This window comes from Bombina bombina, chromosome 1 (assembly GCF_027579735.1).
Source record: "Bombina bombina isolate aBomBom1 chromosome 1, aBomBom1.pri, whole genome shotgun sequence".
Classification (NCBI taxonomy): Eukaryota; Metazoa; Chordata; class Amphibia; order Anura; family Bombinatoridae; genus Bombina; species Bombina bombina.
In genome coordinates this window covers 38709198-38733033 of record NC_069499.1, presented here as the reverse complement: position 1 = coordinate 38733033, position 23836 = coordinate 38709198, and the positions used below count along the sequence as shown (strand labels likewise).

At 41.3% G+C, this 23836-nt stretch overlaps 1 protein-coding gene across 1 annotated transcript in view; it reads right to left on the bottom strand.

Moving 5' to 3' along the window:
* L3HYPDH (trans-L-3-hydroxyproline dehydratase) overlaps positions 1 to 23836 on the bottom strand; it is a 51726-nt gene that overhangs the window by 20906 nt on the left and 6984 nt on the right. Inside the window, exons 2-4 of the mRNA XM_053697306.1 lie at positions 13525 to 13694; positions 13194 to 13316; positions 10646 to 10783 (exon numbers count right to left, since the gene is read on the bottom strand). Of these exons, the coding sequence (XP_053553281.1) occupies positions 10646 to 10783; positions 13194 to 13316; positions 13525 to 13694 (431 nt within the window). The remainder of the gene's footprint in view (positions 1 to 10645; positions 10784 to 13193; positions 13317 to 13524; positions 13695 to 23836) is intronic.

Here is a 23836-nt window from a genome sequence, read left to right as displayed (position 1 = left end):
GCCCTTGAATTCAAACCAATAAAGATATTTACGCCATATCTTATGGTAAATCTTTTTAGTCACAGATTTACGAACCTAGATCATGGTCTCTATGACCGAATCAGAAAACCCCCCGCTTGGAGAGGATTAAGCGTTCAATCTCCAAGCAGTCCTCTTCAGAGAAACTAGATTTGGGTGAAGGAAGGGCCCTTGAATGAGAAGGTCCTTCCTCAACGGAAGCCTCCAAGGTGGCAGGAACATGTCCACCAGATCTGCATACCAAATCCTGCGAGGCCACGGAAGAGCAATGAGGATCACTGATGCCCTCTCCAGTTTGATTCTGACAATGACTCGAGGAAGAAGCGCAAACGGAGGAAAAAGGTATGCAAAATTGAAGAACCAAGGAACCGCCAGAGTATCTATCAGTTCTGCCTGGGGATCCCTGGACCTCGACCCGTATCTCGGGAACTTGGCATTCTGACAAGATGCCATGAGATCAAACTCTGGCCAACCCCATTTGAGAATCAGGTTGGAAAACACTTCCGGATGGAGTTCCCACTCTCCTGGATGAAAAATCTGTCTGCTCAGAAAGTCCGCCTCCCAGTTGTCCACCCCTGGGATATGGATCACTGACAGATGACAAGAATGAGCCTCCGCCCACAAGATTATCTTGGCTACCTCGGTCATCGCTAAGCAAATCCTCATTCCTCCTTGATGATTGATGTAAACCACTGTCGTTATGTTGTCCGTCTGGAATCTGATGAACTGGGCCGAAGCCAATTGAGGCCAGGCCAGAAGTGCATTGAAGATCGCTCTCAGTTCCAGGATGTTTATAGGAAGAACAGATTCCGCCGGAGTCCACACTCCCTGAGCCTTCAGAGGACCCCAGACAGCTCCCCACCCTAGAAGGCTGGCATCTGCTGTCACAATCACCCAAGATGGTCTGCGAAAGCATGTTCCACCGGATAGATGTTCCAGGGACAACCACCATTGAAGTGAATCCCTTGTCTCCTGCTCCAGGGTTATTTGAGGAAACAAGTCTGTATAATCTCCATTCCACAGCCTGAGCATGTGTAACTGCAAAGGTCTGAGATGGAACTGAACAAACTGAATGATGTCCAATGCCGCCCCCATCAGCCAGATTACCTCCATGCACTGAACGCCGAGGAGTGGACTGAAGGACTATACAAGTATCGATAATCTTTGATTTCCTGACTTCGGTCAGAAAAAACTTCATTGATATGGAAACTATTATGGTTCCCAAACTGGAACAAGCACTCCCAGGTCTGAGAGGTTTCCTACACAGTGCAAGAATGCCTCTCCTTTTGTCTGATTTACAGATAATCTTGAAAACAGAAAAAACCTGCCTCTGGGAGGAAAGTTTTTGATCTCAAACCCAAGCCTGAGCGAAGACAGAAAATCTGCCCTTTACAAGATTCGATCCCGGATCAGGACCATGTCCTTCATGCTGTCTTTGATTCAACAGCAGGCTATGATTTTTTTTTTTTTTTTTTTAAATCTTTAAATTTTCAAAAGAGATTACTTCCATCAAGCCAGGTCCCAACAGGTTCCTCTCCTTGTAAGGAATAACTAAAAGCTTAAACTTAGAGCATATATCCGTAGAACAAGGCTCTAACCATAAAGCTCTGTGAGCTGGAACAGAGCAACCTATTTTGATAAGTTGAAGGGAAGAATTTGAAATAAAGGAATTAGCCAATTTGAAAGCTTTTATCCCGTCCCGGAGTTTATCCAGGGAAGTTTCTGAATTAGTAGCATCAGACAACGCATCAAACCAATCTGCCGTCGCACTAGTGATGGTAGTCAAGTACACACCTGGTTGCCATTGTAAGCCCTGGTGTACATCCCACCTGTAATTTATCCATGAATATACCAAACCTGTATAACTCCAGAAAATAAAACTTAGCACCTACCTTAGAAGTCTGCCTGGCAGCAAGGCATCTCACCCTCACAATGGCCTGTGGAAACAAAAAGGAAATTTCTGCTTACTTGATAAATTGATTTCTTCTACGATACGACGAGTCCACGGATTTCATCCTTACTTGTGGGATATTAACCTCCTGCTAACAGGAAGTGGCAAAGAGCACCACAGCAGAGCTGTATATATAGCTCCTCCCTTCCCTCCACCCCCAGTCATTCGACCAAAGGTTTAGGAAGAGAAAGGAAAAGCTAAAGGTGCAGAGGTGACTGAAGTTGCAAAAAATAAAATATAATCCGTCTGAAAAATGACAGGGAGGGCCGTGGACTCGTCGTATCGTAGAAGAAATCAATTTATCAGGTAAGCATAAATTTCCTTTTTTCTACAAGATACGACGAGTCCACGGATTTCATCCTTACTTGTGGGATACAATACCAAAGCTACAGGACACGGATGAAAAGGGAGGGACAAGACAGAGACCTAAACGGAAGGCACCACTGCTTGAAGAATCTTTCTCCCAAAATCAGCCTCAGAAGAAGCAAAAGTATCAAATTTGTAAAAATTTGGAAAAAGTAGACGACCAAGTCGCAGTCTTGCAAATCTGTTCAACAGAAGCATCATTTTTAAAGGCCCATGTGGAAGCCACAGCCCTAGTAGAATGAGCCGAAATTCTTTCAGGAGGCTGCTGTCCAGCAGTCTCATATGCCAGGCGGATGATACTCCTTAGCCAAAAAGAAAGAGGTAGCCGTAGCTTTCTGACCCCTACGCTTTCCAAAATAAACAAGGAATAATGAAGATGATTGACGGAAATCCTTGGTTGCCTGGTAAGTAAAACTTCAAGGCACGGACCACGTCCAGGTTATGTAACAGACGCTCCTTCTTAGAAGAAGGATTAGGACACAAGGAAGGAACAACAATTTCCTGATTAATATTCTTATTTGAAACAACCTTAGGAAGAAATCCAGGTTTGGTACGCAAAACCACCTTATCAGAATGAAATATAAGATAAGGCGAATCACATTGTAACGCTGAAAGCTCAGAAACTCTACGAGCAGAAGAAATAGCAACCAAAAACAAAAAACTTTCCAAGATAACAATTTAATATCTATGGAATGCATGGGTTCAAACGGAACCCCTTGAAGAACTCTAAGAACTAAATTCAAACTCCAGGGAGGAGTAATTGGTCTAAATACAGGCTTAATTGTGGTTAGAGCCTGACAAAAAGACTGAACATCTGCCAAATGTTTGTGAAGCAAAATTGACAAAGCAGAAATCTGTCCCTTTAAGGAACTCGCTGATAACCCTTTCTCCAATCCTTCTTGGAGAAAAGACAGAATCCTGGGAATCCTAACTTTACTCCATGAGTAGCCCTTGGATTCACACCAATAAAGATATTTACACCAAATCTTATGATAGATTTTTCTAGTGACAGGCTTACGTGCCTGTATCAAAGTATCGATGCCCGAATCTGAGAATCCCTGCTTAGATAAAATCAAGCGTTCAATCTCCAAGCAGTCAGCTGCAGAGAATTTAGATTTGGATGTTGGAAAGATCCTTGAATGAGAAGGTCCTGTCTCAAAGGAAGTTTCCCGGGTGGCAGAGAGGACATGTCCACTAGATCCGCATACAAAGTCATGCGTGGCCATGCAGGCGCGATCAGGATTACCGAAGCTCTCTCCTGTTTGATCACGCGTGGAAGGAGAGGAAACGGTGGAAACACATAAGCTAGGCTGAACGACCAAGGGACTGCCAAGGCATCTATCAGTTCGGCCTGGGGATCCCTCAACCTGGATCCGTATCTTGGAAGCTTGGCATTCTGTGGAGATGCCATCAGATCCAATTCCGGCCTGCCCCATTGGAGAATCAGTGAGGCAAACACCTCCGGGTGGAGTTCCCACTCCCCCGGATAAAAAGTCTGTCAACTTAGAAAATCCGCTTCCCAGTTCTCTACTCCTGGGATGTAGATTGCCGACAGATAACAAGAGTGGGCCTCCGCCCATCGGATTATCTTGGATACTTCTATCATCGCTAAGGAACTCCTCGTTCCCCCCTGATGATTGATATAAGCCACAGTCGTGATATTGTCCGAATGGAATCTGATGAATTTGGCCGAAGCCAACTGAGGCCATGCGTGAAGCGCATTGAATATTGCTCTCAATTCCAGAATATTGATTGGAAGTAGAGACTCCACCTGAGTCCAAACACCCTGAGCCTTCAGGGAATTCCAGACTGCACCCCAGCTCAGTAGACTGGCGTCCGTTGTCACTATCACCCACGAGGGTCTGCGGAAACACGTCCCCTAGGACAGATGATCCAGCGACAACCACCAAAGAAGAGAGTCTCTGGTCTCTTGATCCAGATTTATCTGAGGAGATAAATTCATAGTCCCCATTCCACTGTCCGAGCATGCACAGCTACAGTGGTCTGAGATGAAAGCGAGCAAACAAAATGGATGTCCATTGCCGCTACCATTAATCCAATTACCTCCATACACTGAGCCACTGATTGCCGAGGAATGGACTGAAGTGCTCGGCAAGTATTTAGAATTTTTGATTTTCTGATCTTCGTCAGAAATATTTTCATGTCTACCGAGTCTATCAGAGTTCCCAAGAAGGGAACCCTTGTCCTTGGAACTAGTGAACTCTTTTCTAGGTTCACCTTCCAACCGTGAGTTCTCAGAAAGGACAACACTGTGTCTGTATGAGATTTCGTCAGACGCCTGAATCAAAATATCCTCCAGATAAGGCGCCACTGCTATGCCCCGCGGTCTGAGAACCGCCAGAAGGGACCCTAGAACCTTTGTGAAGATCCTGGGTGCTGTGGCCAACCCGAAGGGAAGAGCCACGAACTGAAAATGTTTGTCTAGGAAGGCAAACCTTAGGAACTGATGATGATCCTTGTGAATAGGGATATGAAGGTATGCATCCTTCAAGTCCACGGTAGTCATATATTGACCCTCTTGGATCATTGGTAAAATTGTTCAGATAGTCTCCATCTTGAATGATGGGACTCTGAGAAACTTGTTTAGACACTTGAGATCTAAAATGGGTCTGAAAGTTCCCTCTTTTTTGGGAACCACGAAAAGATTTGAGTAAAACCCCTGTCCCTGTTCCAGTCTTGGAACGGGACGAATTACTCCCATAGTAGAGAGGTCTTTTACACAGCGTAAGAACGCCTCTCTTTTTATCTGGTCTACAGACAATCGTGAAAGAAGAAATCTCCCTCTTGGGAGAAAATCCTTGAATTCCAGTTGATACCTGTGGGTCATGATTTCCAATTCCCAGGGGTCCTGAACATCTCTTGCCCAAGCCTGGGCAAAGAAAGAAAGTCTACCCCCTACTAGATCCAGTCCTGGATCAGGGGCCGCCCCTTCATGCTGTCTTTGTAGCAGGAGCGGGCTTCTTGGATTGTTTACCTTTATTCCAAGCCTGGTTGGGTCTCCAGACTGACTTGGATTGAGCAAAAGAGGAAGCAGAGGGTACTCCCTTAAAATTTCGAAAAGAACGAAAATTATTTTGTTTACCCCTCATCTTAACAGACTTATCCTGAGGTAGGGCGTGACCTTTACCTCCAGTAATGTCAGAAATGATTTCCTTCAACTCAGGCCCGAATAGGGTCTTACCCTTGAAAGGAATCGCTAAGAGCTTAGATTTTGATGACACATCAGCAGACCACAATTTTAGCCATAACGCTCTACAACGGCAAATCCTGCATTTTTCGTCGCCAATTTAGCAATTTGAAAGGCGGCATCTGTAATAAAAGAATTAGCTAGCTTGAGAGCCTTAATTCTATCCAAAATGTCCTCTAAAGGGGTCTCAACCTTCAGAGACTCTTCTAGAGCATCAAACCAAAAAGCTGCTGCAGTAGTAACTGGAACAATGCAAGCTGTAGGTTGTAAAAGAAAACCCTGATGAATAAATAATTTCTTTAGAAGACCCTCTAACTTCTTATCCATAGGGTCTTTGAAAGCACAACTGTCCTCAATAGGTATAGTTGTACGCTTAGCCAGGGTAGAAATAGCTCCCTCCACCTTAGGGACCGACTGCCAAGAGTCCCGAATGGTGTCTGATATGAGATACATTTTCTTGAAATTAGGAGGAGGAGAGAACGGTATACCTGGTCTGTCCCATTCCTTTTTTTATAATTTACGAAATTCTTTTAGGAACTGGAAAGACATCAGTGTAAGTAGGAACCTCTAGATATTTGTCCATTTTACACAATTTCTCTGGTGGTATCACAATAGAGTCACAATCATCCAGAGTCGTTAAAACCTCCCGAAGTAACAGGCGGAGGTGTTCAAGCTTAAATTTAAAAGACATGACGTCCGAATCTGTCTGAGGTAACATATTTCCTGAGTCTGAAAGTTCTCCCTCAGACAACAATTCCCTGACCCCCAACTCAGAGCCCTGTGAGGGTACATCGGAAAAATCCAATAAAGCATCAGAGGATTCGGTATGCACATTAATACCTGACCTACTGCGTTTACCCTGTAACACTGGTAATTTAGATAATACCTCTGTAAGGGTAGTTGACATAACTGCAGCCATATCCTGCAGAGTGAAAGAATTAGACGCACTAGAGGTACTTGGCGTCGCTTGTGTGGGCGTTAAAGGTTGTGACACTTGGGGAGGATTGGATGGCATATCTTAATTCTCTTCAGACTGAGAATCATCCTTAGGTACACTTTCATGACCTAAAATATGCTTCTTACATTGTAAGGCCCTTCCAGTACAAGAGGTACACAAAGAAAGGGGGGGTTCCCCAATGGCTTCTAAACACATAGAGCAATTAGTTTCCTCAATGTCAGACATGTTGAACAGACTAGTAATAACCGCAATAGTCGTAGAACACCTTATTTATTGATTTCAACAATTTTTAGAAAAATGTGTACTGCGCCTTTAAGAAATAAAAAAGCGCCAATTTTTTCCTAAACTGCTTAAAATGTTAAATAACGCTACACAATTAAATATACAGATTCAATTGGGCCAAAAATTATTGCACCCTATAAGCAAAGGGTGAATTTAACCTCAAAATATATTTTTTGCTATCAAATGTCTTTTAAAGTGAAAAAAAAAAAAAAAAAAGACCCCTGCACCTCTGCAAAATGACTCGACAACGATCCGGTGAACAGAACACAAGTTTAGGCCCCACCGGAGCTAATGCCTACTGCCTTCTCAGTCAGAGTAAACTGCATGTCTGAGCGTGTGAAATAGGCCCCGCCCATCATGGACGTCGTCCTAAGAGTCTGATTAACCGCATGGGAAGCAGTTTGAAAACAAGCCATGTGGTCCCCTTATAAAGTTTAAATAAAACTTGTAGCCTTACTGACTTTCATGTTAATAACATCTAAAATGTCCAGCTGTCTCTCCCAGTGTCAAGCCCCATACAGTGTTAAGAACCCAAGAATAGCAACATTCTATACAATACCAAAACTTCATAAAAATAAAAACCCACCACCAGGTAGGCCGATTGTTTCGGGACAGGGTAGCCTGGGTGAGAATGTATCCAAATACATAGACTAAAGCATACAGCCCTTTCTGGAAACCCTACCCTCATATATAAAAGACACAGGGGATGCTCTGAAAAAAACTTGATAGCTTAACAATAGAGGATAACACCATTTTGGTAGCTATCGATGTAGAATCTTTATATTCTTCAATCCCTCACAAGCAGGGATTAGAAGCTTGCCAATACTATCTTGAACAGAGACTTTGTCCTAAACAATAATTATTTCATCTTTGATGAGAAATTCTATTGTCAAACTTTAGGGACGGCGATGGGAGCCAGTTGTGCCCCATCATATGCATGCCTATATTTAGGTAAATGGGAGACCGATTGCATGCTTGACATAGCATCCCAATATGAAGACAATCTAAAATTGTGGGTTTGTTTCATTGACGATGTGTTGGTCCTGTGGAATGGTACGGAAGATGACTTAAAGGGGTTTATTGAAAAACTGAATATAAACAACTTGAATCTAAAATTCACATATACTTATAGTACCACCAGCATAACATTCCTGGATTTGCTTATCACAGCCAGGAATGGTGTGCTACAGACAGAAGTATACAGAAAAGAAACTTCAGCCAATACCATACTAAAAGCTGATAGCCATCATATAAATTCTGTGATAAAAGGCATTCCATATGGCCAATACATACGATGTAAACGCAACTGCTCCACTGATGAATCTTTTAAGATTCATGCTGATGATTTGAAAGTAAGACTAACAGAAAGAGGATATCCTTTAAAACAACTGAAAAAGAGTTATTCAAAAACCTATAGAAAAACACGTGATGAAACCTTATATAATGATAACCAGGAGCCAAGTGCAGAAAAAAATGAAATAAGATTTATAACTACTTATAATAACAAGTGGGAAGACATCAGAGCTATCCTAAATAAGCACTGGGAGGTATTACACACTGATTCAGTTATAAGGGAAATAGTAGGTGAGAGACCAATCATGACCCCAAGGAGAGCCCCAAATTTAAAAGATAAACTTGTACACAGCCATTTCCAACAGATAAAACCAAAAGGAACGTGGCTATCTGCACACAAAGAAAAAGGTGGTAATTTTATTTGTGGCAGATGCAGCGTATGTAAAAATTTACAGAAAAATGACAGTATTGTTAATCGGCATAACAATAAACATAAAATCAAAGGACATATTACATGTCGTAGTGCAGGAGTAATATATATGATATCCTGTTCGTGCCCCATGTCTTATATAGGTAAAACCTATAGAGAGCTCCGTGATAGAATTAAAGAACATAAAAGAGATATTAAAAACAAAAACTTAAAGGACAGCAGCGTAGCCAGACACTTTTATACTCATCATAATAGCTTGGCAACATCTCTGAAAGTGATGGGTTTAGAACTGATAGATCTTAAAAATAGAGGGGGTGACCTAGATAAACAACTCCTGCTGTTGAATTTTATTACCATGGCCATGGTTCATGTATTTATAAATATTGTGGTTGTTATAGTCATATTTATATAGCCAATAAATGGTTCACTTCATTGTGATTGATCTAGTGCATTCTGATTTTTTGGTGTTTGTCAGGTTCCTTTTGATTACTGGATGCGCTTAAGCCTGATATTATTTTATGGAGTATTATATGAGATGTGCTGGCTAAGGAATCCTTTTTCTTCTCTAATACTTTAATCTTTATTCTATTTTTCTTGATCTCCAGTATTTTATTAAAGAACAAAAAAACAAAAACAATCTATCTGCTAAGTATTTTGGTCGGCTCCTATACTCCTAGAATACATTTGTTAAGCCCTGATTTATCTTTTCTGCAATGTGCGGTTATCCTGTACCGCACTGAAGTTCAGGAAGTGGTAGGAAATTCAAAAGAGAGGAACGTAGCAAATATTTACATTGAAATAGAATGGAACAGTGCCACTGCCGTTCTTTCTGCAGAGATCCTTCAGTTTCTGCAATAAGAACTTGCACAGTGTTTTGCCTTGGGGGTGATACTCTTGTGTCTGCCGTTATTGTACTGTTTAGGGCTGCAACTATTTTCATAATCGATTAATCAACTAAAAAAATAATAATAATAATTTTTTCCTATATCATCAGGTGGTTGAGATGGTTGAGATGCCAAAAGTGGGATGTTTATCTTTGTTAACTCTCCACCAATGCAAGGGGCCTTGACTTCATTCTAACATAAAAATATCTATATGCAGGGGTAAATAACCAGCTTTAAACGTTAGGGAGAAAATATCTAGTCTGCTCTTAAAACAACATATATAATTCTAGAAGTTACAAATTACAATTGATTAAAAAAAAAAAAAAAAAACGTAAAAAAGTAAAAAGCGCTAAGGACTATATATCAATCACAGGACAAAGCCTTACACATTTATTTATACAGTACATATAATCAGCAATAGCAAGCGATTCGCTAATAATTGTGCAAACAGATAATAGTGCACATCAATTCAAATAAATCCCATCAATCTAGGGCTAGGTGTAAATAAGTTTGGCGCTATATCATGAAAAGCATAGTCGCAAATCACCTGATTTAATATAAACAATACAAACTGGGGCTGCACATAAGCCAGGGGTAGTTGTAAACTTAAAAAGAAACTTATACTGTCCTGAAAAAGTGAATAGTAAATTTCTGTAGACGTTCTTTAGGCTAAGGACATAACCATAAAACAAAATACCATGTGCAGGAGTTCATTGGAGTGAAGCAGCTGGTGCTGAGCACAGACCAACTAATTGCAAACCAACTAATCAATTATGAGATTCGTTGACAACTATTTTCATAATCGATTATAGATTAGTTGTTGCAGCTCTAGTACCGTTGCGTGGTGGTGTTTTTGTACTGTTGCGTGGTGGTGTTGTGGCACATTTGCGTGGTGGTATTATTGTACCGTTGCGTGGTGGTATTATTGTACCGTTGCGTGGTGGTATTATTGTACCGTTGCGTGGTGGTATTATTGTACCGTTGCGTGGTGGTATTATTGTACCGTTGCGTGGTGGTATTATTGTACCGTTGCGTGGTGGTATTATTGTACCGTTGCGTGGTGGTATTATTGTACCGTTGCGTGGTGGTATTATTGTACTGTTACTGGCATATAACTGTTTTTCTATCATGGATTTTATTTTTGTATTTTATGATTATTCTTTACACATTTGTTACATAAGATAATTATTTATTTGTAGTGCACAATATGGACACACAATATGTTGGGAACAAGCATACAAATTGCAAACCGTACCTTAACTGCTTTTCCAGTAAAGATTGAACCTGTGGCGCCACTCTTGAAATTCCTAGTCTGCTGTAGCTGTATTTGTCCCTTGTGATACTGTAAAGCGATGCGTGCAGTCACACCTGACCCAGTAGGGCTGCGATCAACCTATGAGGAGAAGGATGCTAAAGCTTGATTTAGGCTCTGGATAGATCAGACATCATTTGCATATCACTTGCCCTTAAAGGAACATAAACCCCTTTAATTTCTGCACCTCTGCTTTAAAGGGACATTAAACCTAAAAAAAATTCTCTCATTGTTCAGATAGAGAATACAATTGTAATCAACTTTCTAATTTATCTCTATTATATAATTTGTTTCCTTTGTTAAAGAAACAGCAATGCACATGTGTAAGCCAATAACATGAGGCATGAATGTGCATTCACCAATTACCAGTCCCCGAGCCTACCTACGTAAACATTTAAACAAAGGCTACCAATCGAATAAAACAAATTAGATAATAGAAGTAAATTGGAAAGTTGTTCAAAATTGCACATACTCTGAATCATGAAAGAAATTTTTTTTAAGTTTCACGACCCTTTAAAGCAGAGGCAAAAATACAAACAGGTAGCAGCACACAAGAAATGTTCAATTCTTATTTATTGGGACATCACAAACAAAAAGCACGACGTGTCGGTCTATCTGCCCTTAATCATGTTGCCTTTAAAGCAGAGGTGCAGAAATTAAAGGGACACTGGAATGTAAAATTGCCTCCCGTTTGATTTATTACCATTGATCCATTTTACCTGCTGGAGTGCAATAATTCATGTGAAATAGCTGCTTTTGCCAGCAGAAATGACCACCTATACTGGAAATATTAAAACTTCAGTTTTCAAACTGGAAAGTTGTTAAAAAATAGCATGCTCTATCTGAATCATGGGAGTTTAATTGTCCCTTAACGGTCATTGTTTTAACTTACGTAATACATTCATTAAAAAAGAGACATGAAACCCAAATATTTCCTTTCATGATTCAGATAGAGACTACAATTTTAAACAACTTTCCAATTGACTTCTATTATATAATTTGCTTCATTCTCTTGGTTTCCTTTGTTGAAAAAGTAGCAATGCACTACTGGGAGCTAGCTGAATGCACTGGGTGAGCGAATACGATGAGGCATATGTGCAGTCACCAAATAGTCTCCCTAGTGATCTTTTTCAACAAAGGATATCAAGAGAACAAAACAAATGAGATAATAAAAGTAAATTAGAAAGTTGTTTCATGTCCCTTTAAAACACACACACAATAAAAATGTATGAATTTGTGGTTTGTGGCCAGCTCTAGCAGGGAAAATAAACTTTTCTATACAATAAGTCCAGTACCGCTCTTGTTTGCCTATATCAGAATCCTAGTGAAAATCTAAACAGAAATTGGTACCTGGGAATTACAGATCACTCACCTCCTGCTTGATCTTATACAAGAACAGGTTATAATATGGACCTCATCAGATCCCCACATATTGGCATACAAAGCAAGGAACACAACATTGCAGTCTGGTATAGACTTATGTTTGACCAGGGGCAGATAATTTAGTCTAATTAAGCAACAAGATAATACACCCTGAATAATCTTTCTACTTTGATAGGTCGCAACATTATTTTAAGCTTTTGGAAATCTCGGAAGCCTCTTAAAGGGAATGTATAGTTTGAGGAATGAGTGCCCGGTTTTTAATAATCCTATTAAAAAAAGGGGCACTTTAATTCATCAAACTTTTAAATTACACTGCTTTTGTTAAAATACTCACCTTTTCTTTCTGCAAGCCGCTCCAGCGCCTCTCCAGCCCGTCGCAAGCCTCTTCTTACTTCAAGAATGACGATTCCGGCATCCTCCAATCACGGCTCCCCCCCCCCGGGGAACCATTGCCTAAAGCAACGCAGTGATTGGTGGAAGGCCGTAATCGTCATTTCTGACGTCGGCAGAGGCTTGTGACAGGCGGAGGAAGCACTGGAGCTGCTTGCAGAAAGAAAAGGTAAGTATTTTAAACAAAGCAGTGAAATTTAAATTTTGATGAATGAAAGTGCCCATGTTTTTAATAGGATTATTAAAAACCGGGCACTGATTCATCAAAATTTACATTCACTTTAATAAAGCTCTATTTGTCAAGAAGATGCTAACCCTTTTGACAACAGAACAATATTATAGGTCAGTAAAGTGGATACAATCCTTTTTAAAAATGTGATGGGATAATACAATCACTCCCAAAATAGGCACTGACTCAATTAATTGCTCCTCCTAAAAATCTAAATACGTTGAAGAATTAATATTAGATGGAGAATATAGTTTTGAATATGAATTTTGGCTTTGGTCATTTTTTTTTTATTCTTCATTTTCCCAAATGTTATGGGAATTTAAAGAAGGTTTAAGTAGAAATATTATAATATATAAACAGCAATGTTTTGTATAAATTAATAACAGGATGCCATATATTGTGTTATTAAATGTATTGTTTTTCTTCTCTGGAAATATATGTAAAATTGAATAAAAATTATATAAATAAATTAAAAGTAAAAATTGGTACCTGGGAATCAGCAAATACACAGACATTGGCAGTTGGCTCCTCGCTATAAGCATCTTTCCCATCAGTCAGTATGGTGCCGTATAAAAAAGCGAGATCTGCGCTGTCTGGGTGATGCAGTTTAACCTATGGAAAAATAATACTCATTGCATAAATCCTTATTATGAGGAAGAGAGTTATCTAGTATGTATTAGCAGTGTTACCGGATTTCCTTTCACTAGTGCCAGTGCATGCAGCATTCTTGTATTAGTGCATTCTGCGAGTTGGAAGAGGTTTAGTACGACAGAGGAGGAGGTGATAATAAATGTATTTTTACATAAATTTCTGACTCTACCTGGGCTTTCACAGACTCTGTCACAGCAGCTGCTACATCTACAAGATCCCTGGTACGTGAGGTGCAAACATCCAGCCCAAATCTCTCCGCACTAACAAAGGAATAAAATGCTCCGCCATAGGCAATGTCCACTACTACTTTGCCAAGTCCGGGGACATCGACAGTAACATCTGGGAGCACAAAATACCATAAGGCACATTCAGTGCATTAACATTTATATTTTTAATTGAATACAGAGCCCACTCCATTTTAACATGCAAAGACCTACCTTCCTTTGCTTAAATGGACATGAAACCCCCAAAAAATATTTCATGATTCATATAGAGAATACAATTTTAAACAACTTTCTAATTTACTTCTTTTATCTAATTTGTTTCATTCTCTTGGTATCATTTGTTGAAGGAGCAGATATGCACTACAGGTTTCTAACAACCACCAGGGAGATGATGGAACTAGGGACATTTACCCTCTGGAGCAGTGTTTCTCAGCTCCAGCTCTCAAGTACCGCTAACGGGCCAGATCTGTGATAACTTAAAGGGACATTGTATGCTAGATTTTTATGAGAGAGAAAAAAAAGAGAGAGAGAAAAAAAAAAAAGAGAAAAAAAAAAAAAAAAAGAGTGAGAGAGACAAAGAGAGAGAGAGAGAAAGAGAGAGAGACTCTACCAGGAACAAACAACAGCTCAGTGACTTGTTCTATGGTGAGTTACAACCTAGGAGCAGCCTCTTTTAGCCCAGTTGTGCTTTTCACAGAGGAAAACTTTCCTGAAGTATATCAGTCTGATCCCACAGAGTAAGGTCAGTCCAGCCACGAAATACCAGGCAATTCTCCACTGAACAAGGAACATGACAACCCCAGATGATCGTTTTGCCTTCTGTGGGCCTCGTCAGTGAGGTGCAGCCATATTCCTCTAAGCCAGGGCTCGACAAATCCAGGAGCCTGGGAGCCACTGGCTCCTAGAATTTTACCCCTGGCTCCTAACTATTTGGGTTAATATTATATATATATATATATATATATATATATATATATATATATATATATATATATATATATATATATATATATATATATATATATATATATATATATATATATATATATATATATATATCTCCAACAGTCTGGCTCCTAAAAAATATGCCTGGCTCCTAAATATCCTTATTGGCTCCTAATTTTTGAACATATTCATCAAGCACTGTCTAAGCACACTAGGCAAGGAGATCCATTTTAGTGTTTTTTTTTTTTATCAGTGAGCAAGCTGCCGATTTGTTTGTATATTTATAATACATTTCTAGTGGGGATTACACCAATTTTGCTCTGGGGTTAGCTGCCTGCGTCACTGCTTATGCACCCAGTATACTCTAATAAAGCTTCCTATGGGAAATGCACCAAGGGCATTCTGAGTGTAGTCCACTGCCATATTATGTATGTATGTGTATAGCTGACAAAGCACTGTAATTTATGTCAAAGGCAAAAGGGACAGTCAAGTCAAAATTAAACTTTCATCATTCAGATAGAGTATGCAATTTTAAGCAACTTTTCAATATACTGTACTTTTAACATCAAATTTGCTTTGTTCTTTTGGTATTCTTTGTTGAAAGCTAAACCTAGGTATGCTTATATGCTAAATTCTAATCCCTTATAGGTCACTGCTTCTTATCTCAGTGCATTTTGACCGTTTTTTCCACAGCTAGATAGTGCTAGTTCATGTGTGTAATATTTAACATTTTGCTCACACCCATAGAGTTAATTATGAGTCAGCACTAGTTGGCTAAAATCCAAGTCTGTCAAAAGAACTGAAATAAGGGGCAGTCTGCAGAGGCTTAGATGCAAGGTAATCAGAGAGGTAAAAAAAAAATTATATATATATATATATATATATATATATATATATATATATATATATATATATATATATATATATATATATATGCAAACAGCAAGCGATAGATAGAAATAGAACAAGATAGATAGATAGAAATAGAACAAAGAGAAATTGATAATAGGAGTAAATTATAAAGTGGCTTACAACTGCATGCTCCATCTGAATCATGAAAAAAAAAGTGGGTTTATTATCCCTTTAAGGGGTTAATTGGAATCTAATCTTGATTTTAGTGCACCAGACTTCAGCCTGTGCTGAGTTTATGTCACTAGATTCTTGTGTATAAATGAAATAAATAGAATTCTGAAAGAAATAACAGAATTTATGTTTACCTGATAAATTTCTTTCTCCTACGGTGTATCCGGTCCACGGCTTCATCCTTACTTGTGGGATATTCTCAATCCCTACAGGAAGGGGCAAAGAGAGCACACAGCAGAGCTGTCCATATAGCTCCCCTCAGGCTCCGCCCCCCCAGTCATTCGACCGACGGTTAGGAGAAAAAGGAGAACCATAGGGTGCAGTGGTGACTGTAGTTTACAAAAATAAATTTAAACCTGACCAAATGCCAGGGTGGGCCGTGGACCGGATACACCGTAGGAGAAAGAAATTTATCAGGTAAACATAAATTCTGTTTTCTCCTACATTGGTGTATCCGGTCCACGGCTTCATCCTTGTGGGAACCAATACCAAAGCTTTAGGACACGGATGAAGGGAGGGAACAAGTCAGGTAACCTAAACGGAAGGCACCACTGCTTGCAAAACCTTTCTCCCAAAAACAGCCTCCGAAGAAGCAAAAGTATCGAATTTGTACAATTTGGCAAATGTATGCAGTGAAGACCAAGTCGCTGCCTTACAGATCTGTTCAACAGAAGCCTCATTCTTGAATTCCCATGTGGAAGCCACAGCTCTAGTAGAGTGAGCTGTAATTCGTTCGGGAGGCTGCCTTCCAGCAGTCTCATAAGTCAATCGGATGATGCTTTACAGCCAGAAAGACAGAGAGGTCGCAGCCGCTTTTTGACCTCTCCTCTTGCCAGAATAGACGACAAACAAGGACGATGTTTGTCTGAAGTCTTTAGTTGCTTTTAGATAAAACTTCAAAACACGAACCACATCAAGATTGTGTAACAGACGTTCCTTGTTAGAAACTGGATTAGGACACAGAGAAGGAACAACTATTTCCTGGTTAATATTCTTATTGGAAACCACTTTTGGAAGAAAACCAGGTTTGGTACGTAAAAAGACCTTATCTGTATGGAACACCAGATATGGTGAATTACACTGCAAAGCAGACAATTCAGAAACTCTTCTAGCAGAAGAAATAACTACCAAAAACAAAAAACTTTCCAAGATAGTAACTTAATATCTATGGAATGTAGAGGTTCAAACGGAACCCCTTGAAGAACTGAAAGAACTAAATTTAGACTCCATGGAGGAGCCACAGGTCTGTAGACAGGCTCGATTCTGACTAAAGCCTGTACAAACGCCTGAACATCTGGCACGGCTGCCAGACGCTTGTGTAACAAAACAGACAGAGCAGATATCTGTCCTTTTAAGGAACTAGCTGACAGACCTTTCTCCAATCCTTCTTGGAGAAAAGATAGTAACCTTGGAATCCTAATCTTACTCCATGAGTAACCCTTGGATTCGCACCAGCAAAGATATTTCCGCCATATCTTATGGTAAATTTTCCTGGTGACAGGCTTTCTAGCCTGGATCAGAGTATCTATAACTGATTCCGAAAACCCACGCTTAGCTAGAATCAAGCGTTCAATCTCCAAGCAGTCAGTTGCAGAGAAACTAGGTTTGGATGTTTGAATGGACCTTGGATTAGAAGGTCCTGCCTCAAAGGTAGCTTCCATGGTGGAATCGATGACATATTCACCAGGTCTGCATACCAAGTCCTGCGTGGCCACGCAGGAGCTATCAGAATTACCAAAGCCTTCTCCTGTTTGATCCTGGCTACTAGCCGGGGGAGAAGAGGAACCGGTGGAAAGACATAAGCTAGATTGAACGACCAAGGCGCCACTAAGGCATCTACCAATGTCGCCTTGGGATCCCTGGACCTGGACCCGTAACGTGGAACTATGGAGTTCTGACGTGACGCCATCAGATCCAGATCTGGAAGGCCCCATAGTTGAGTTAACTAGGCAAAAACCTCCGGGTGAAGTTCCCACTCCCCCGGATGGAAAGTCTGACGACTCAGATAATCCGCTTCCCAGTTGTCCACTCCTGGGATGTGAATTGCTGATAGATGGCAGGAGTGATCCTCTGCCCATTTGATGATCTTGGATACCTCTCTCATCGCCAGGGAACTCTTTGTTCCTCCCTGATGATTGATGTACGCTACAGTCGTCATGTTGTCCGACTGAAATCTGATGAATTTGGCCTCCGCTAGTTGAGGCCAGGCCTGGAGCGCATTGAATATCGCTCTCAATTCCAAAATGTTGATCGAGAGAAGAGATTCTTCCCGAGACCATAGACCCTGAGCTTTCAGGGACTCCCAGACCGCACCCCAGCCTAAGAGGCTGGTGTCGGTCGTGACAATGATCCACTCCGGTCTTCGGAAACTCATTCCCTGAGACAGGTGATCCTGAGACAACCACCAGAGGAGTGAGTCTCTGGTTTTCTGGTCCATTTGTATCCCCATTCCACTGTTCGAGCATGCACAGTTGCAGTGGTCTTAAATTAATTCGAGCAAAAGGAACTGCGTCCATTGCCGCAACCATTAGTCCTATTACCTCCATGCACTGAGCTACGGAGGGTTGAGGAATGGCATGAAGAACTCGACAAGTGTTCAAAAGTTTTAACTTCCTGACCTCCGTCAGAAAGAGCTTCATTTCTACTGAGTCTATTATTGTTCCCAGGAAGGGAACCCTTGTGAACAGGGACAGAGAACTCTTTTCTATGTTCACCTTCCACCCGTGAGACCTTAGAAAGGCTAGAACAATGTCTGTATGAGCCTTTGCTTTGTGAAAGGACGACGCTTGTATTAAGATGTCGTCTAGGTAAGGTGCTACTGCAATGCCCCTTGGTCTTAGCACCGCTAGAAGGGACCCTAGCACCTTTGTGAAAATTCTGGGAGCAGTGGCCAATCCGAAGGGAAGGGCTACGAATTGGTAATGCTTGTCCAGAAAGGCGAACCTCAGGAACTGATGGTGATCTTTGTGGATAGGAATATGCAGGTACGCATCCTTTAAGTCCACGGTAGTCATATATTGACCCTCCTGGATCATTGGTAAAATTGTCCGAATGGTTTCCATTTTGAATGATGGAACTCTGAGGAATTTGTTTAGGATTTTTAAATCCAGGATTGGCCTGAAAGTTCCTTCCTTTTTGGGAACTACAAACAGGTTTGAGTAAAAACCCAGTCCTTGTTCTGCTGTTGGAACTGGGTGTATCACTCCCTGCGCGGGCATAGCTGGTGGTGACACAGAAGGAGAGGATAGCAGACTATCCTCACTACCTTCAGCTAAAGAATCATCTTGGGCTACATCTTTAAGCGTGACTGTACGGTCCTTAAGCTGTTTGGACGCTATAGCACACTTCACACATACATTTAATGGGGGCACCGCCTTGGCCTTTAAACATACAGAACAAAGGCTATCTGAAGGGTCTCCTTAGACAGCACTACAATGCAATAAAAAATAATTTTTGAAAAAAATGTTACTGTGTCTTTAAATTATAAAAGTGCACACTTTATTACTAAAACATCAAATAGCCATCAAATAAACATCCGATTTTAATGAAATTTTCACCACATTGTCTTAATGCTTTGAAAAGATTGCACACAAATTTTCAGACCAATGCCCAAACCGGAGCTAAGAACAGCAGTTAACCGGTTAAAAACACTACAGCACAATGCCACAGCCTCTACTGCGGCTTTTACCTTTTGATAGAAGAAATAAAAACTACAAATCTAACACCACAAACTCTTTACCCTCCCGTGGAGATGCTACTTGTTAGAGCGGCAAAGAGAATGACTGGGGGGGCGGAGCCTGAGGGGAGCTATATGGACAGCTCTGCTGTGTGCTCTCTTTGCCACTTCCTGTAGGGATTGAGAATATCCCACAAGTAAGGATGAAGCCGTGGACCGGATACACCAATGTAGGAGAAATTACATTCTTATTTCATTTTCAGTATACATAAAAAGCTGTATATACTATTAAATTTCATCTCGTTATATCCTATATGGTATGGTATGTTTGTGCGACGCAGTCATGCACAGTAGAGACTGTGAGAGACAAACATACCTGGCTTTAACCAGCACCGCAGTCATTCACAGTACTGCACAAGACAGTCGCGGACCTGGCTGCTGCTGTTCTGGGCCTCTCTGCCGCAATCTCACTAAAAGAAGCGAGATCTCGCTATCTCTGCATGCCCCACGAGTGGGGCAGTGTAGAAAGTCTTGCAGAGAGGCACACTGTGGTACCTCACAATTACTGTACATACACAGTAAGTACACATGGTAAGTGCACGTTACCTGTCATAAAGCAGAATGCCGGCACACTGTGGTACCTCACACTAACTGTATATACACACGGTAAATACACGTTACCTGTCACACTGTGGTACCTCACACTTACTGTATATATACCCGGTAAGTACACGTTACCTGTTACAATGCAGAATGCCGGCACACTGTGGTACCTCACACTTACTGTATATACACCCAGTAAGTACTCGTTACCTGTAATAACGCAGAATGCCGGCACACTGTGGTACCTCACACTTACTGTATATACACCCAGTAAGTACGCGTTACCTGTAATAACGCAGAACACCGGCACACTGTGGTACCTCACACTTACTGTATATACACCCAGTAAGTATGCGTTACCTGTAATAACGCAGAATGCCAGTGTTCTGGTAAGAGGGCGAACTTTGGAAAACAGCGAACCATGTCACTTCCTGTGACGTTACATCAGCTGTTTCACAAATTTTGGACCTAATGCACATGCGTGCCAGCGTCATCACATACCTGGCGCATACATTTCTGGTAAAATATTTATAGCTGTGAAATTCAGGAACCCTTTCTAGAGCGCATGCATGGGATTTTGTATCACAAATGGTGCACTCATGGAAAATATTCGGAACTCCGCTCCCCACTGCAACTACTCTAAAGTTGTGTCTCCGTGCTCGTGCATGACAAACAGCCACTCGGCTATCGCCACTGCTTCTTCTGCTGATCCAATGTCATTGTGTTTCATACGTCTCCAATTCATTGTTCTCTTTGTTAATCAACCAATAGATTTACTGCTGAAACAAATGTTTAAACAAACACCGCGTGGCTGTTTGTCATGCACGAACACGGAGACTCAGCTTTAGAGTAGTGGTAGTAATGGGAGTAGTTCCGAATATTGCAGAGGAGCCGAATAAACAGCTTTCCATGAGCGCACCATTTGTGATACAAAATCCCACGCATGCGATCTAGAAAGGGTTCTAGATATTTTAACAGCGACGTATGCGCAAGGTATGTGATGACGCTGGCACGCATACGCATTAGGTCAAAAATTTGTGAAACAGCTGATGTAACGTCACAGGAAGTGACATGGTTCCCCCTCTTACCAGAACATCGGCACACTGTGGTACCTCACACTTACTGTACATACACACGGTAAGTACACATTACCTGTCACACTGTGGTGCCTCACACATTACTGTATATACACACGGTAAGTACACGTTACCTGTCACACTGTGGTACCTCACACTTACTGTATATACACACGGTAAGTACACATTACCTGTCACACTGTGGTACCTCACACTTACTGATGTATAAACACACGGTAAGTACACGTTACCTGTCACACTGTGGTACCTCACATATTACTGTATATACACACGGTAAGTACACATTACCTGTCACACTGTGGTGCCTCACACTTACTGTATATAAACATGGTAAGTACACATTACCTGTCACACTGTGGTGCCTCACACTTACTGTATATACACACGGTAAGTACACGTTACCTGTCACACTGTGGTACCTCACACTTACTGATGTATAAACACACGGTAAGTACACGTTACCTGTCACACTGTGGTGCCTCACACTGTATAAACAAACGGTAAGTGCACGTTACCCGTCACACTGTGGCGCCTCACACTTACTGTATATACACACGGTAAGTACACGTTACCTGTCACACTGTGGTGCTTCACACTTACTGATGTATATACACACGGTAAGTACACATTACCTGTCACACTGTGGTGCCTCACACATTACTGTATATAAACATGGTAAGTACACGTTACCTGTCACACTGTGGTGCCTCACACTTACTGATGTATATACACACGGTAAGTACACGTTACCTGCCACACTGTGGTACCTCACACTTACTGTATATACACACGGTAAGTACACGTTACCTGTCACACTGTGGTGCCTCACACTTACTGTATATACACACGGTAAGTACACGTTACCTGTCACACTGTGGTGCCTCACACTTACTGTATATACACACGGTAAGTACACGTTACCTGTCACACTGTGGTGCCTCACATATTACTGTATATACACACGGTAAGTACACGTTACCTGTCACACTGTGGTACCTCACATATTACTGTATATACACACGGTAAGTACACGTTACCTGTCACACTGTGGTACCTCACACTTACTGTATATACACACGGTAAGTACATGTTACCTGTCACACTGTGGTACCTCACACTTACTGTATATACACACGGTAAGTACACATTACCTGTCACACTGTGGTACCTCACACTTACTGTATATACACACGGTAAGTACACGTTACCTGTCACACTGTGGTGCCTCACACTTACTGTATATACACACGGCAAGTACGCGTTACCTGTCACACTATGGTACCTCACACTTACTGTATATACACACGGTAAGTACACATTACCTGTCACACTGTGGTGCCTCACACTTACTGTATATACACACGGTAAGTACACATTACCTGTCACACTGTGGTGCCTCACACTTACTGTATATACACACGGTAAGTACACGTTACCTGTCACACTGTGGTGCCTCACACTTACTGTATATACACACGGTAAGTACACATTACCTGTCACACTGTGGTACCTCACACTTACTGTATATACACACGGTAAGTACACGTTACCTGTCACACTGTGGTGCCTCACACTTACTGTATATACACACGGTAAGTACGCGTTACCTGTCACACTATGGTACCTCACACTTACTGTATATACACACGGTAAGTACACATTACCTGTCACACTATGGTACCTCACACTTACTGTATATACACACGGTAAGTACACGTTACCTGTTACAACGCAGAATGCCGGCACACTGTGGTACCTCACACTTACTGTATATACACCCAGTAAGTACGCGTTACCTGTAATAACGCAGAACACCGGCACACTGTGGTACCTCACACTTACTGTATATACACCCAGTAAGTACGCGTTACCTGTAATAACGCATAACACCGGCACACTGTGGTACCTCACACTTACTGTATATACACCCAGTAAGTACGCGTTACCTGTAATAACGCAGAACACCGTTACCTGTCACACTGTGGTGCCTCACACTTACTGATGTATATACACACGGTAAGTACACGTTACCTGTCACACTATGGTACCTCACACTTACTGTATATACACACGGTAAGTACACGTTACCTGTCACACTGTGGTGCCTCACATATTACTGTATATACACACGGTAAGTACACGTTACCTGTCACACTGTGGTGCCTCACACTTACTGTATATACACACGGTAAGTACACGTTACCTGTCACACTATGGTACCTCACACTTACTGTATATACACACACGGTAAGTACACGTTACCTGTCACACTGTGGTGCCTCACACTTACTGTATATACACACGGTATGTACACGTTACCTGTTACAACGCAGAATGCCGGCACACTGTGGTACCTCACACTTACTGTATATACACACGGTAAGTACACATTACCTGTCACACTGTGGTGCCTCACACTTACTGATGTATATACACACGGTAAGTACACGTTACCTGTCACACTGTGGTACCTCACACATTACTGATGTATATACACACGGTAAATACACGTTACCTGTCACACTATGGTACCTCACACTTACTGTATATACACACACGGTAAGTACACGTTACCTGTCACACTGTGGTACCTCACACATTACTGTATATACACACGGTAAGTACACATTACCTGTCACACTGTGGTGCCTCACACTTACTGTATATACACACGGTAAGTACACATTACCTGTCACACTGTGGTACCTCACACTTACTGTATATACACACGGTAAGTACACATTACCTGTCACACTGTGGTGCCTCACACTTACTGTATATACACACGGTAAGTACACATTACCTGTCACACTGTGGTGCCTCCCATATTACTGTATATATACACGGTAAGTA